The sequence below is a fragment of the Eptatretus burgeri genome, chromosome 4, assembly GCF_056783735.1.
Source record: "Eptatretus burgeri isolate ZD-2024b chromosome 4, Ebu_testis_v1, whole genome shotgun sequence".
Classification (NCBI taxonomy): Eukaryota; Metazoa; Chordata; class Myxini; order Myxiniformes; family Myxinidae; genus Eptatretus; species Eptatretus burgeri.
The window spans coordinates 114,048,514-114,062,766 of NC_140964.1; the positions used below are offsets into that span (position 1 = coordinate 114,048,514).

General features: G+C 41.6%; 1 protein-coding gene across 3 annotated transcripts in view; it reads right to left on the bottom strand.

Annotated features, from left to right (window-relative positions):
* The window catches only part of LOC147028922 (poly(rC)-binding protein 3-like), a 63,878-nt gene that overhangs the window by 1,113 nt on the left and 48,512 nt on the right, over window positions 1-14,253 (bottom strand). For all 3 annotated transcript variants that reach the window (XM_085879801.1, XM_085879803.1, XM_085879802.1), the window contains exons 11-12: window positions 519-571; window positions 239-408 (exon numbers count right to left, since the gene is read on the bottom strand). In XM_085879801.1, coding sequence (XP_085735927.1) covers window positions 239-408; window positions 519-571 — 223 coding nt within the window. The remainder of the gene's footprint in view (window positions 1-238; window positions 409-518; window positions 572-14,253) is intronic.

Consider the following 14,253-nt stretch of genomic DNA (forward strand, 5'->3'; position numbering starts at 1 on the left):
GTCTTGGCTCCAAGCGTGCACGCTGGCACACAAAACAGAAAAAAACTCACTCACCCACTCACGCGCACTGTTTCTTCAAGTCATTTTCACTACACACCTTTAAGGCCGGCCAGGACACACAACCCCACCCCTCCCCCAAATTAACAATGAGTAAGATTTAGTGCTTGTCAAACACCACCCTTGCCCTGGCATTCAAGCCACCATCCGATAAATTTTAAGAGATACAAGCTGAACTCACCTGGCATTGATCAGGTATTGGGCCAAGCTGATGTTTGCAGGTGAGCCGGTAATGGTGACCTGACGGTCAGTCGAGCCCTCAGTCGGACCACCGATCTTTATCTGGGCCCCGGACATCTGTCTTATCTCATTTATCTTGCTGCCTTGCTTTCCTATGATGGATCCAATCAACTGCAACAAATGCCATTTTTGCACTTCACCGGCAGCAATTATAACATGCAGGACATTCAAATGTATGAAAATCATGGATGTTAAGGAGCACTCCACAGCAAGGCACTCACATCGTTTGGAATACTGATCTCATGAGTGCTGATTTGGTTGCTCGCATCAGCACCTGCAACACAAACATGGGAAGAAGTGAACACACAGTGCATTTCGGAACCTGTTTAACATCCCCCTCCCCACGAAAGAAAAAGTATGTATGAATATCCTTCGTGATCAATTGCATCCCATGATACAAACTTTGTTGCTCCAAAAAAATAATGCTCCAGTACCCACAACTGTAAGCATTACATACTGGTTCAAGAACCTGAGGGAAGTGCAACATCTTACATGGCCTATTCCAAATCACCATGTTTAAATATTAACCATCGAGTCAAAACCCAGCTCATCCACTCGAGCCATAGCACGGTGGTTCATGTGTGTGGCTTTGTCAGCTCTTTGGATAGTTCACAATTAACTTTTGATGGTTTTAGGCTCAGAGTTGGTACAGACTATCAGTAGTGGGAAATCCACTACAAATGGTGTGTGTGTGTGTGTGTCATACTTTTTCTGTCCTTAAATTACATACATATATTCATCGATTATGCACCATTGGAATGTACTTTTTGACCGCTTTAAACCGCTGAGACCCCTTTGACCTTTGACGACCAGAAGACCCAATGGACCACTAAAAATGGATGTAGTGTGTGAGTGTGTGTGTGATTTGCATGTTTTTTGTTGAGTTCCACTGAAGCATTCTGATGTGGAATGTAATAAACCAAAATGATCATCAACTCCTAAGTTGATTAGGCTTAGATTAGGCTAATCAACAACCAAAAAAAAATCCATCAGAATTCCCATGATTTAAATGCACGCTATGATAAGGTATATCAAGCAGCTTAATAAGTCTTTTACAACGACATGGCATTCTAATTACAAAACAAATGAGGTTACTCGGTAGAGTGCATACGTACGCCACGCAATGCCTGATCCACGAGAACATATCGGGCCCAATACATTTTTGAACTATCATGCGAGACAGGACAATATCGTTTTTGGCCCTCTCTCTCAAAGGTGAAGAATGACTTTAAATATTAAATAACTCTCGTCTCCAGATCTGCACCAAAACTGAATCAATTATTCCTTGTCACACACCCAACCTGTCCACAAAGTTTCATCTGAATCCTTCCACAACTTTTTAAGATATCATGCGATATATCATTTTTGCCCCATCTCTCAATGGGGAAGAATCACTTCAAAAATTCTGATAGCCGCATTTGGATTCGGATGTTCACCAAGATCTAAATCAGTTCGTCCTTGTGGCACACCAAATCTGCCCTCGAAATTTCATCCAAATCCGTCCACAACTTTTTGAAATATCCCACACACAAACACATAAAGACAGACAGACAAACAGGAGTGAAAACAACCTCCTTCCACCTTCGGTGTCAGAGGAATAAAACAAAAACAACAAGAAGGGGACTCAGTGGAGCGCATACCTCCGCCACTTAATGCTTGATCCATGAGAACATATCGAATCCAATACATTTTTGAAATTTCACGCGAAACAATACAATATCGTTTTTGGCCCGATCTGTCAATGGTGAAGAATCACTTTGAATATTAAACAATTATAGTATCCACATCTGGTTTCAGATAGTCACAAAAATCAAATCAACTCATGGTCACACACCCAACCTGTCCACAACTTTTTGAGATATCGTGATGTGTGCGTGTGTGTGCGTGCATAGATATATATATATATATATATATATATATATATATATATATATATATATATATATATATATATATATATATATTTATTTTTATATATATATATTTATATATATATATATATATATATATATATATTTATATATATATATACATACACACACACACAGTAGACTAGGCGTAAGTCGTCACCATCGGGACCGAGAAAAAAGTGATGACTTAGAAATGTGACGACTTGCGCGTATGCGAACTTTCATGATGACTGTGGGGTGAAGGATGAAGTCGCGCGTGGCCTGGACACATATGTGTGAGAGCCGGCTATTGTACCAAAAGGAAAACACAATCCTCGGGGCATAGGTGGGGGTGAGTTGGTGAGTTGAAAAGTGATCAAGCAAAGATGGAATTCATGAATCAGTTTATCAAAAGTAAAGATAATGAACAACTCTGTAAGACAACTCGTATACCATCGGTGATGGTGTTGTGGTTGACGAAATTCACAAACCACCATTCAGGTCCCTTAGGTGAGATATCTCTGTAAGTATATGTGAAGTAGCCCAAACCCGTTGTTTAGAGGGAATAAATGTCATTCATTCGGGCTGCGACCCTTCAGGATAGCAGTTTTTCTTTTACTATCTTTATTTTGGACCAGCCGCCATTACTACCACCACAACCACGTCTCAACAGCCATCACACAACAACCACCAACCGCAACGCCGCTTCACAACAACAGCCACGACCTTTACCGTCACATCTCGCTCTCGCAACCATCGCATCACCGCCATTCCCGCGCCGCTTGTGGACACCGATCCTGGACTCGTGCAGGGCGCGCGCCGAGCGGCGGTGGCAAAAACACCAGCCTTTCTGAAGAAATCGGATCAAGAACGATTCACGCCCACTTCTGTTCCGTCCTATCGGCGAGCGTGGGGCGATTTGGCCCCGCCTCCAGGTGCGTCGGAGTATAATCGCTATATGCAGATTCGCGGATCAAAAATCATTCACGCCCACTTTTCCTCTGTCCAATGGGGAGCCAGCCAGAGGTGAAGGGTCGAAGGTGAAGGAGCGAAGCCCCAGGGGCTATAAAGGGCCACGTTCGCTCGCCGAAAAGTCAGTCAGTCAAGGAGAGTTGAGAAGAGAAGAGTCAGAGAAAGCAGTTGGATGGAGCTGAGAAGAGTGGAGAGTGGGAGAGTTGGAGAGGTGGCGGCGGCGAAGGCAGTCGAGAGGGCGCTCGTGTCAGAGTCGGGGAGCTGCGGAGAGGGGAGGCCGGTAACGCGACCGAGGTCGCGGTGGAGACGCTCGTCGCGGGACCCAAGCCAGCGAGATATCCTCATTCCCCCGAGCATCAACAACCCCCTCCTGTTTCCCCCCGCGCTGAGATGGTGTGAGAAGGGGGCCCCGTTCCCACCCCATTTCCAGGCAGTGCCAGCGAGGCCTGCGGAGTCAGGGCGCCACCGCCATTTTGCGGCTCATCACCAGACGGGTAGGCTCGACGCGGTCTCGGCCCCAGGCCCGTCTGCCCCCCTCATCGTTGAGGGTGGTCCCTTTTTCTTTTGCTTTGAGTATATGTGTTGTCGGCGCCGTCTGTGAAGTAAAACTGTATAAGTGTTGCCGTGTGCTCTGTAGTCGTTAGTAGATCTGCATTGTTGAATTTGCTTTTTGTGCAGAATTGTGTGTTTCTTCTATTTTTACATGTGCTTTTGGTGTATAATTGTATATGTGTGCTTTCCGTTTGCCGCGGAATAAATGTGCTTTATGTTGAACTATTTCTCCCGTTTCGCTTCGTCTTTTCCTTTATTGAATCTCCATCTTACTTCACGTAAAGGGTTGGTCGTGGGCTAAAAACGCCCAATAATTAATCGAACCATCGAGGTTGACTATAACACCGCTCGGTTATCCCGATAGTACGGAACGGGTCGCTTAAAGTGGCCCGTGTCCGAAGTCGACCTGCGGCGAGGTGCGATCGCCCGGTCTACCCTCCGTGTGGGTACTTAGGTAGGTCGAATTTGGCGAGCAACCCTATCCCACGTGGGGGGCCGATTGGCACGATCGTGGTCAGGCCGAAAGGCCCACCCGTGACTAGTTCCCGGCGTTAGTCCGAGAGGGTCACGACGGGATTGTCCGTCCGGTGGACGACGTGCCGCGATTCGAGTTACGTGGCCGCTCGCACGCCGGCGGGCGCGAATCTGCAACAATGGTATGGTGACAAATTACATGACACACAGTCATCGTGGTGATGATTACCACTCAATGCCTATGTGTAAGTGAGTGCGGTAATGTACAAAACAAGCCAATATAAAACCATGATCGGACTTCAACACTAAGCTCGATCGATCCTTTACTTCTTCGCGAAGTAATCCGTTATGTTTGACTGCCTCAAACTCTTGGGCATCTGGTGCATGAGAAAGGATTCAAACCGGTCATTGTATTCCATGATGTTGGCTGGCCAATCCTCCACCGAAAGACAGTATCGGCCGAAACCGAATATTTGGCTGAGCCGACATTTGCCGAAACCAGATGATGAGCGCGTCATTGACATCTTCAAAGGACACACATTTCACACTTCCCACCGGCCTCACGATCTTCTCCACTTGTCCAAATATCTTGCCCTTATTCTTCAAGATATCATTCAATGTCTGCCGTTTGATGTCCAACTTCTCAGCCATGTCAGTTTTCTTCATCAGTGGATTTGCCTCGCAAAACTGGATAATGTCGTATTTTTCTTGGTAGGTTTTAGTTGTAAGCTTACGCTTAGTCGCCATTGTCCTGCCTGCAGTGCGATCAACGTGTGTACGCAGTTATAAATAGCCTATCACTGGCGGTGTACACCATTGAGCGAGCATCACGATTCCATGAAATCGGGCTTCTCATGAGGCAGCAGTTCCGTGTGACGAGTGAGGAGTGGTAATTTACTTGAGTTTCCATTACATGGGAATGGACAACATCTGACGACTTAGACGAAGTGACGACTTAGAGATGGCGACTTTCAGAGGGATGACCCTTTATTCAAAGGGATTTAACATGAGATAAATTCGGGACTTTTTGACGCTGCCGACTTAGGCGAAGTGACGAGTTACACGCTGCCGACTTACACCTAGTCTACTGTATTGTATATATATATATATATATACATATATATATATACATATATATATATATACATATACATATATATATACATATATATATACATATATACATATATACATATATATATATATATACATATATATATATATATATATATATATATATATATATATATATATATATATATATATATATATATATATATATACATATACATATATATATATATATATATACATATACATATATACATATACATATATACATATATATATACATATATACATATATATACATATATACATATATACATATACATATATATATATATATACATATATATATACATATATATATATATATACATATATATATACATATATATATATATATATATATATATATATATATATATATACATATATATATATATGTATATGTATATATATATATATATATATATGTATATATATATATATATATATATATATATATACATACATATACATACATACACATATATGAAGACCACAAGGGGAAAACCAGAGATGTCAGGATAAGTCAATTTTGAAGAAACTGAAAAACAAAGTTTCAAGACTTTGGTGGACTGTTTAATAACTGTCATTGAGATTTCTTTTCCAGTAAAAGGAAGAGTGATCATTGGCCGATCAAATTAAGCATGTAGCATTTGCCAAGCTTCTGTGTTATTTAATCTAAGAGCAAAGAACGAATCAATGTTGCAAACTGACATAACTGGTTATTCCCTTGTTTAATAATTGCCATGCAATTTTAACCCAGGATGTGTAGCAAATTCATGCTTGTTGGTTATTAGCATACATTACATGACTTTGGTGATCACAGATTATTTTTTTCAACATTAAACGGTCATTGTTTTTTGTTTGATTGGTGTTCAACGCCATACTCAAGGGTATTTCCCTTATATGACGACGGATTCTCCATTTCTTACTCCGTACTACTTAATATGATGGAAAACCGGGAGGAAACCAAGGATAAACCACCCCCGCGAATGCCGGTCACCTCATGTGACTCCCTCATATACCTAAGCAGGTTGATTGAGCGGTGGGTACATTGAATGAGGATGGGTACTCAGACGCGCTAACCATTAAGCCACGGTGTGGGTCCCATAAAAGTCACAATAAAGGTTTGACCAGGCTTGAACCACGATATACACCAACTACGGAGCCCATGATATAACCAAATAGGCTATTGTAGTGCTCAGTTTATGCTGTGAAAGTTTTACAACCTTTCATTTTTTAGTTTCTCAACTCTGAATATTATAGTGGAACAGTTAACATGAATGAAAGGGAGATAACCAGGAGTAAAATACTGACAACTCTGGGTTTCTACTTGTAAAGCCTTGACAACACTTGTTTTTTCATTGCACGGCTAAACTTTATGCCATTTAAATTATGTGACACCCCTGGTTATTTGTTAAAGTAATATTGGGAGAGGAAACCTTATGTTGCCAACTATTGGCAAGTGCAATAACCCTGACATTTATAAAAAGTGACATCTCTGGTTTTCCCCTTGTGGTGTGTATATATACACACACACACACACACACACACACACACACACACACACACACACACACACACACACACACACACACACACACACACACACACACACACACACACACACACACACACACCGGTTTAGCCCCATTTTTCAATGGTGAAGAACTACTTAAAAAATTATCAGATCCCTTTCCGGATTTGGATCTTTACCAAAATTTAGCCAATTCTTCCTTGTCACACAACCAACATGTCCACCAAGTTTCATCCGAATCTGTGGGCAACTTTTTGAGATGTCATGCTGTATATCGTTTTCGGCCCGATCTCTCATTGGTGAAGAATCACTTATAAAAATTGAAGTCGCCAGATCCAGATCTTCACCAAAATCTAATCAGTTCGTCCTTGTCACACACCGAACCTGTCCACAACTTTTTGAGATATCCTGCACAGAAAGACAGACAGAAAGGGGTGAAAACAACCTCCTTCACCTTCGGTGGCAGAGGTAATGATAACATTGCAACAAAGCATATATTAACACTCATAATATTTACAATAACTAGGACTGCCACTTTATAACTGCTGGCAGTGATGAACAGGCACCAAGACGTCCGGCTTTGATACAAATACCGCCCTGCTTCGAGAACGCGGGACTGACGAGTTTCGGACCCAGTAACACGAAGTGTTCGATATATTGTTGGCAGATGCAGTTCGCCCTTTTTCCTGGGGACATTGTTGGAATCAATTGAATTGGCGTTTAAATTACCTGAACACAAAGCAAGAAATGTCACCGCGAGTCCACAGGGTAAACTGGAACTCCCCCGAGTAATACAAAGCCCCCCCCCCCAATACGTCACTCTACGATGCGGGATTGATGAGTTATGGACCCAGTAACACGCCACATTCAATCTATTTATTACGAAAGCAGTTAGCCCTTTTTTTCCTGAATACCTAGTCGGAAGCAATTGAATTGGTGTTTAAATAAGTTGAACACAAAGTAATAATGTGGACACCATCAGCGGGATTCCCATGAGTCTAATGAGGCCCCACACGTTTCTCTACGACACGGGATTCACAAGTTATGCACTGATAACAGGCCATGTTCCATCCATTTATGATGTACACAGTTGGCCATTTTTCCTGCGGCCATCATCGGTATCAATTTAATTGCTACTCCTGTACCCTCAAACATGCAGGTGCAGCCTCGTGAGCCTGATGCAAAAAAAAATACATATTCTAAACGTTCTCAGATTCAAATAATTATGGCTGCCAGACCTTGTGGCCGATTGGGTTGAAATTTAAAATGTATGTTCCCCATGTTGGCGAGATTATAATTGTGAAGTTTCACATTTATTGATGCAGCAGTTCTTCTTCTTCTTCTTCTTCTTCTTCTTCTCCTTTCGGCTGCTCCCGTTAGGGGTCGCCACAGCGGATCATCTGATCCGCATTGTGATTTGGCACATGTTTTACGCCGGATGCCCTTCCTGACGCAACCCTGGTCGCCTCTTACGACACAGGGATATGGTACACCTATTTTAACCGGGGTATACACCGGCCCAGTACACTGGTACTCATTTCGCCGACCTCGGAAGGATGACAGGCTGAGTCACCCCCTGGTGAATTAATTCAGTGGCCCAACGGGGCTTGAACTCAGGACCTCTTGGATCCCAAGCCGCTGCCCTAACCACTGCGCCAACACACCAGGCTTATTGATGCAGCAGTTCCAGAGTAAATATTATTTCATATTTTTCCTTCAATCCAAAATGGCTGCCAAACCATGTGGCCGACATCAAAAGGAGGGAGGGAACGTTTTGTTCGTCATGGATAGGCGGTCATACCTGTAAAGTTTCGCCTCAATCTGTTCAGCCGTTTCAGAGAAGACGACTTTTTAAATTTTCAATCCAATATGGCTGCTGTACCACGTGACTGATTGCATCATAAATTTATATTCTCCCTCTAATGGGGTAGTGGATCATGTTTGTTAAGTTTCGTGTTGATTGGACAAGGTGCGTTTTTTCTATCCAAGATGGCCGCCAAGCCAAGCGACTTCTGACAATTTTTACCATACACACAGCCATGGGGTTTGATGATAGTGCAAAGTTTCGCTTTGATAGGTTAAGTGGTTCTAGAGAAAACATTATTTAATATTTTTCTTAAATCCAATATGGCTGCCAAACCATGTGACATCAATTATTCATGAACAAACTTATACCCCTACCCAAGGAGAATAAGCTTGCGAAGTTTCCCCTTGATCTGACCAGCTGTTCTGGAGAAGATGTTTGAAGGGTTTAGGGTAAATTAAATATGGCCACCAAACCATGTGACCTAGCAATTAGAAATTAACAAACTTGTAAAAGGATGACATGGGGAATGTGTGTGTAAAGTTGCCTCAATCTGTCCAGCAATTCTGGAGAAGATTTTTTTTTAATGAAAAATATTTTTCAAAACAATATGGCTGCCGAACAAAGTGACCAATGACATCATAATAATTTTTTTGGGTGAATTGATGTAGAGATGACGTTCAAGAAACTTGGGGACGAGGGTCGAGGAAAATTTTTTCCAATGCACCGTTCCCCATCGAACTTCACCGATGAAGTATGGAAAAATACGCGCACGCACGCACACGCACACGCACACGCACACGCACACGCACACGCACACACACACACACACACGCACACACACGCACACACACACACATATACACACGTTCCCCATGGAGAGTTCTTAACAAGTGCCAAGTTTCAAATTTTTCCATTGCACAGTTTGAGATAGAGGTCCAATTTTTTTTCGCTTTTTCAAAGATGGCACCCGTACCTCATGGCATATAACATCATAATTATCAATGAAGTATGCTATCAAAAAAGATACATGCCACGGTGAAAATTGTGTTGATCGAACTTTATGGTTTTCAAGAAAATTAATAGTCTGGCAGCCATTGGCTAGAGTGTGTTTTGGAGTACATACACAATTTTATTGCAGATTCTGGTAACATAGACTACACTAAACTCAAATCCGAGTGATGCCACTGTCACGCTTGAGCAATTTTTTTTAGGAGCAAAATTCAAAGTGGCCATCAAAACCGTTTTTTGGCCGTAACTCGGCCAAAAATCGAGATCTGAACCCGATTTCAGTGGCAAATCCTATGTTTTGGGGGTCAAGAAATACACCGATATGTTTAAATAAACCATATCATCCATATAAATAGTCCATATTGCAATATTGGTATATCAGATACCATATTTTGACTAAAATTGTAATAAATTATTGACCAATTATTGAAGCTTAGACCTATAAAGCTTGAGCCAAATAATATCAAGGGTACATACGATGAACACACTGAAAGGTTGCTGATGTGCTTTTATTGCGCTTTTATATAGCTGAAGCACGGTCCAATTCAGTTTCATGGTATAGCGAGAAAAGTGTTAAAAAATAATTTTTCACAGAGCAGTTTTTCCCCAGTACAGTTGTGACAAAAAATGGCTGCCATGAAGATCAATGAACTGTGTCAACAGATCAAGTAAGTTATATATGCTTGGATATTTTAAAGAAGCATGCAAAACTGTGTGTCAATTAACAGTAAAGTATTGTTATAAGTAGACTAATCAATTTTCTTTTGAAAGCAAGACGTTTTTGTATCTTCATATCATGATTATTTTGATACCATAGCAACCGTTTGTGTTGATGATGTTTAAAGTACACAGGGTGGAGAGAATTACCCGGATGGGCTTGTGAACATTGTAACTGGAAGAATGAGTCCAAACATTGTCAATGCTGACATTTCTGTTGGCATAGGAGTCAAGCCGATGAAGGAGTATGAGGAGCAATGGCCAGACAGCTTCAACAAGCCGCTCAGCAAACAAGTAGTCACGATGGCAGTGTCCCGAAAGCAAATAAAGGTCGAACAAACGCCTGTATCTGACACGGGGCTCATATATTCAAGAGTGTTGGGCCTTCAGGCAGTGAGGGAAATCAACCTGAAAGATATCCTGAAGTTTGAGCTCGCCCCAGTACCGCCTTCTATGTTTGAAGATAACGGTGACATGCGAATCACAAAATTGAAAGCAGTCTTGAAGCAGAAATTGCAGGTAGAGGTGTCTGACAGAATGTTTCCAGCTGATGGAGCAATCATTGTAGATGGCTGTGCTATGCTGTGGGTGATTCAATGGCCATCGAAAGGAACAGTAGAGGACTATGTGCAGAATCTTCTTCCTTATTTGAGAGACAAGCTGAAGATATGTGATACGTATTTGGTCTTTGACCGGTATTATGACAACATCATCAAGAAAGTCACGCGAACCGCTCGTGCAGGCAAAGATGCCAGTCGACGACACCAGCTGAATCTGACGACGCCACTCCCTGCACAAAAGATCGTTTTGACAGTGACAGAGAACAAAGTCCAGTTAATAAATATCATTTGCAGCTACATCAAAGACCATCCTGAAGCATTTTCAACCAACGCAAAGCTCATATTAACTGGACCTAACCCAATACCGATGGAAATTGCAGAATACCAAGTAGTAGAGAGGCCTGACCCAAGAACCACTCACGAAGAAGCCGATGTTATGGTACAACAAATGGTCCATCTCGCCTCATCAGGAGTTCTGAGTATCCGGGTAATTTCAGACGACACAGATGTATTCATATTGCTGTTGTATTTTTACCAACTGAAGGAACTGGCATGCAACCTTGTGATGGCTGGTACAAGTCGTGACAGATCGTCTGTTGACATCAAGGCGACAGTGCAGAAGCATGCACATATTGTCACCCAAGTTCTGGCAGCACATGTGGTGTCTGGATGTGACACAGTTGCCTACCTGTGGGGTATCGGAAAAGGCACAATTGTGAAACACCTCAAAGATGGTCGTCAATTAAATTATCTTGGTGATCTTGATGCAGAATTACCAGATGTCATATCTGAAGCAACTGCCTTCTAGGCTGCTTGCTATGGATCCCAGGAAACAGAAGACATGTCAGCTATTCGATTTGATGTCTGGTCTTCAAATATGGCGAACAAGAAGCTGACATCAGCACCAGAGTTAAAAACTCTACCACCAACCACTGTGGCTTTCATCCAACACGTTCTCAGGGCGCACTTGCAGGCAGCAATACAGTGGGCTGCATTAGATCCAGACCCACCATCGATCGATCCAACGAGTCATGGATGGTCACATAAAGAAGTGTCGAGCATGTTGCTCCCTGTGTCTCTGCCTCCGAATGTCAGAGCTCCTGATAATGTTCTCAAGATGATCAGGTATGGGTGCAGCTCAGTGCGACCCTGTGCAACGAATAGATGTAGTTTCTCTGCCGCCAGGCTCTCCTGTTAATTGTTCTGTGGCTGCCATGGTATGGAGGAATGTCAGAACGACCAAACAAAGTCTGTATCAGCAAGCGAAGCTGTGGAACTTGAGTGAACACAAGTTATTTGATTTATGCAGCTGTCTTGTATGTGAGATTGAGTGAAAGAAAGATTGAGTGAAAGCAGAATGAAAGAAGTTCATCAGCAACCAATCAGTGTATTCATAGTTGATAGCATGTCCAGACCCCTTTTTGGATTTGAATTTGTGTAAACTTTTCTTATTATGTTTATTTGGTTATGTGTCAATATAATTAATTATAGTTTGTAGTTACCTCATCATTGTATTACTCAACTGTACTGTTGGAAATAAAGATATACAATACAATATACTGTTACAATACAATATACTGTTTACCACTTAAATCAGGTTCATATAGATTTTGGGCATAGTTACGGCTGAAAATAGTTCGGTCGATATTTTTTGTCAAAATATTATATCGAAATAGAAAAATTGCAATATAGACTATTATGAGTTGTATGGTTTATTTAAACATATCAGTGTATTCCTTGACCCCCAAAACATAGGGTTTGCCACTGTAATCGGGTTCATATCTCGATTTTCGGCTGAGTTACGGCCAAAAAACGGTTTCGATGGTGGCCATTTTGAATTTTGCTCCTAAAAAAAAATTGCTCAAGCGTGACAAAGTGGCATCACTCGGATTTGAGTTTAGTATCGTCTATGTTACTAGAATCTGCAATAAAATTGTGTATGTACTCCAACACACACCGAGGTTAAAATTCCAGTTCTGCATCCAGACTAGAATCTTAAAGCGAATAATCGCCGGCGGAATAACACATAAAAAAAATAAAAACCAATGTCACCCCCAGGGTGACCTGTATCTTGCCAAAAGGTGACCACGTGTGACTTCTTGAAGGTCACACTGAGGTGAACAGAGCTGCTATCCACCAGGAGCGACTCCTTGAGGAATATCTGCCTACGAGAGATTCCGATGAGAAACGTTCTACAGAGTAACCATGAAAAATATGCATTTGCCTCATAGAGTCACCAAATGATGTCATAATGTCTCAAGCTTGACATATCTAGAAAGCACTCATCGAGGTGTTCAATTTGAGGTACTACACGATATGGTTCCTAAAACTTGAAAATTTGACCTTGGGGTCAAATATGTTTGACCTGAGGCACTAACCATGAAGGTCAAGGCCAATCGCCACCAAAAAATAATCAGCTGAGCGCCAGACCATGAACTATATTCCCATTAAGTTTGAAGACGATCCGATCAAAATTACTCAAAAAATAAGGGTTTCGTCGACTCCCCTGATTTGCGACAAAGTGACCTTGACCTTTGACCTTCAAAATTTTATGCGCTGAAAGGGACCTCTATAGGCCTCTGATATGCGAAGTTACAAAAACTTCCAATGATAACTGTGCTCTGCAGAGTGATTTATACGTGATTACAGACCAAAAATAAAAATAAAAAAAAAAAACATATGAAGGTCTCGGCCAATCGCCACCAAAAATTAATCGGCTGAGCGCCAGACCATGGACTATATTCCCATGAAGATTGAAGACGATCCGATCAAAATTACTCAAAAAATAAGGGTTTCGTCGACTCCCCTGATTTGCGCCAAAGTGACCTTGACCTTTGACCTTCAAAATTTTGTGCACTGAAAGGGACCTCTATAGGCCTCTGATATGCGAAGTTACAAAAATTTCCGATGATAACTGTGCTCTGCAGAATTTTTTATATGTGATTACAGACAAACAAACAAACAAAAAAAAAAAAACATACAAGCTGACTAACATATCTTGCAAAAACTTCGTTTTGGCAAGATAATAACAATAAAGAATAAACAGAAGAAAAACAAAAGGTTACCCAGCCTTGTAGGCTAGGTCCCCTAATAAGAATAGTCGTATCGTATGGCAACAACAACAAACATAGTGTTACGGTTGTGGAAATTCGCATTACAGGACCGAGCTCGAAATGGAAAAACAGGAACACGAGCTGAAAGTAAAACAATTAAAGAAAGAACTATTGGAGAAGTCAAGAAATGGCAAGTAACTCGAAGGAAAAATGGGGAAAATAGAATTGAGTATCCATAAGTGGGAAACAAAGCTGGAGGAGCAAAAACGGAAACACA